At 30.7% G+C, this 3,103-nt stretch overlaps 1 protein-coding gene across 1 annotated transcript in view; it reads left to right on the forward strand.

Moving 5' to 3' along the window:
- The window catches only part of LOC107654292 (target of rapamycin complex 2 subunit MAPKAP1-like), a 46,606-nt gene that overhangs the window by 7,558 nt on the left and 35,945 nt on the right, over nucleotides 1–3,103 (forward strand). Inside the window, exons 2-3 of the mRNA XM_016441317.1 lie at nucleotides 1,654–1,743; nucleotides 1,851–1,999. Coding sequence (XP_016296803.1) covers nucleotides 1,654–1,743; nucleotides 1,851–1,999 — 239 coding nt within the window. The remainder of the gene's footprint in view (nucleotides 1–1,653; nucleotides 1,744–1,850; nucleotides 2,000–3,103) is intronic.

A 3,103-nucleotide genomic window follows, 5' to 3' on the forward strand; every position in this document is an offset into this window, starting at 1 on the left:
ATATATTTTACTTTTATTTAACATGATTTTTCTATTTAAAATCACTTTAGTAAATTATATTTGATGCAGCCACCAAAATGGGACGTCTTGTCTCGTATAATATAAATAAAAATAAATAAATAAACAAAATTCTGTCTATTAATTTCATGTCTAGTATAATAACAGTGTTCAATATTGTAAATCTTCAAAGCTCCTGTCAGGCAGGCTACAGTCTAACGTACACATTGTGACGTGGAAAAGATACTTAATGTATGTTCTTGCTTTACTGTTCAAGCAATAATTCCCAGTATTCAAGACGACAATATAATTTCCTTCAGATGTCTAATGTTGCATTATAAATTTCAGTGTGACACATTTAAAAATGCATAAAGTGTTTGCCTTCACATATTTTCTGATAGAGTGTATTGCATGGTTTATGGTCACTTATATATTTGTGCATCTGTAATTGTGCTGTTTTTCCACTGTGGGAAAAAAAATAACCTTTATGTGGAACGTCCCAGACCACTCAGGTTGAAGTTCCAGAATCAACAAAACACTTTTGACTTGAGTATTAGAGATGTAGAGCAAAAATCCTTAAAGAGAAACTTTTGCCCTGCAATTAAAGTGGATTATATTTGCATACATGCTGCATATTTGTACTTGCTCTCAAAATAGCAGCCAAGTGCTCTCTAACCAAACCCTTGAAGTGTTTTAAGTGTACAAATTGGACTAGTTTGAATGGAACATGTTCCAAACGCATAAAAATGCATACTAAACAAAATGCATATGTGCATATTGTTTAGAATGCATTTTTATGTGTTTGGAAAATAAAATATAATGTAGATCAGCTGTAGACCTCATGAAGTAAATGGAAAATGTCTTGTACTTCTGTGTAGACATTCTGGTATATCCAGTGACATGAATGACTAAGTTGAGTGTTTTAAGACCATTCATTTTTTTTCTTCTTCTTTTTTTTTTCCCCTTTGTGACATTTTCATGACATTTAAAAATTCTCATTACTGTAATGGGGAAAAATATGATATGATACAAAAATATGATATATTATTAAATTAGATTTGTAAAGTACAAAAGTTAAAGTATACATCAAGGTAAATTTTGCTGGACTAGATTTAATAAAAAAAAAACAAACAAAAAAAACAATAGAGACATGATTAGCAGCTTTTCTATGTTGCGGTAATGAGAATGAGTTTTTTTTTGAGGGGGAAATGTGTTTAAATGTCTTAAATAATGTCACAATAAAAAAAAACACCTTAATTTTCTTTGCATAAAATATACTGTGTATTGTTTTTTTTTTTCTTCTTTTGATTTTGAACTGAAATATGACCTGGTCATTTGTTAGTGAGATTCATCCAAGCACTTCTTTGGCAGCTTATTGATGAAGAAAACCAAGACTAGTGTAATAGTGGGCCAAGTTTGACATTGATTTGTTATGACAAGCGCGTTAATATTTAAATCATCAGTCTAGTAATAACCTGCATTTCTATTCTAAGATTTATTATAGATTAAAAGGTATGATAACCCGCTGCATATTTTTTCACCAGGTGAATTCAGCCCTTGTATTTGTTAATTACTCTTATAATATGCGTGAACTTTGAAGTGTAATGGGGTCACACCACTGACACTGTTAATAGATCAAGGTCTTTTCATTTAAAGCTCAAAGATTGGAGCGACTGAGGAAAGAACGACAGAACCAGATCAAGTGCAAAAACATCCAGTGGAAAGAGAGAAGCTCATCTCAATCAGGTACAGTAGCCATACTCAAAAGAGAAGTTTGCTTTCATTTTCTGGTCTTTATTTCTTGTCCTCTGAATATTTTGTTCCTCTATCTTGATTTTATTTTTTTTTTGTAGCAGACGACTTGAGCTCACTTTTTGAAAAGAAGGACTTTAAGGACAGGCCCCGGAGCACAGGCAGTAAATCCACACTCTCACTGCGGCTAGAACATTGTCCTCAACAGCTCAACAACCCCTTCAACGAGTACTCCAAATTTGATGGCAAGGTGAGCACTTTTGTGTCTAGACTAAGTACTTTTCCTCTAAAATTACATGCTAGATTATCTTTGAATACTGAGGTCTTTCAAAGTCAACATGAGATCAAAATTGACTTTCTTAATAAATGTCTCTGGTGGGGTGTGCACAATCCAAATTATTCTAACGAAATCAAATATAAGCTTCCATTTGCCTCCATTTGTGATATATAATATGGCTACTTAGTTACAATATATATAAATTTTTATATATACTTTCCGTATTCATTTTAATTTTAGTTATAGTTTTAGTAATTTTTTGTGTGTTTTTGACATTTTTTGTATTTTTAGTATTCATTATTAATTTTTTTAAATATTAATTATGTCTATACAGTTTTTATTATTATTTTTATTTCTGTTTTAGTTATTTTTTTGTGCAAGTTAAATTAAATGAAAATGAAAAAATGTTGCCTTGGTAACTAGCTGATTTTTTAGTATTTAAATTTTTTTTATTTGTATTTGTATTTTTATATTTTATAGATTTTTTTTTTTTTTTTTAATATGGTTATTGTTTCAGTTTTAGTTAACTATAATAACCCTAATCATTATTAATTGGTCATCATGCAGGGCTGAACCTTTCCTCTTTTGCATGATTAAAAAAATTAACATGGTCAAGAAATTACTTCCAAACTTAATTTTCAGACCTCACCTTTAACAGCCATTGTTGAGAAACTGCTGGTGTCACGCAGGTTTCTCTCCTGTCTCCTTGCGTTAGGATCAGCTCCAGGCTAGAACACCTTCGCAGAAAAGAGAAAGACTGCCGTTTTAATTTTTTCACAGTCTTGGAGATTTTAAGTGTAGTTTGTCATTGTGCATCACTTACAGCTTCCTTTATCACCTGTTCCCCCCTTTGGCTCTTTAGATTCATGTTTTTACATTCTGTTTTCTGTGATGTGAATTTGTCAGGAATGCAATAAGTCTTTTCCACTTCCAATAAAGTCTTACAATACAACCCAGTTACTTTAATGTTGAGATATTAACAATATCCCTATTTATTTATTTACCATTGGTAATAAATATTTGTGATTCTGTTCATTTTTTATTTATTTTTATTATTTTATGTTTTAATCATCTAAG

Source organism: Sinocyclocheilus anshuiensis, unplaced genomic scaffold, assembly GCF_001515605.1.
Source record: "Sinocyclocheilus anshuiensis isolate Anshui unplaced genomic scaffold, SAMN03320099.WGS_v1.1 scaffold163, whole genome shotgun sequence".
Lineage (NCBI taxonomy): Eukaryota > Metazoa > Chordata > Actinopteri > Cypriniformes > Cyprinidae > Sinocyclocheilus > Sinocyclocheilus anshuiensis.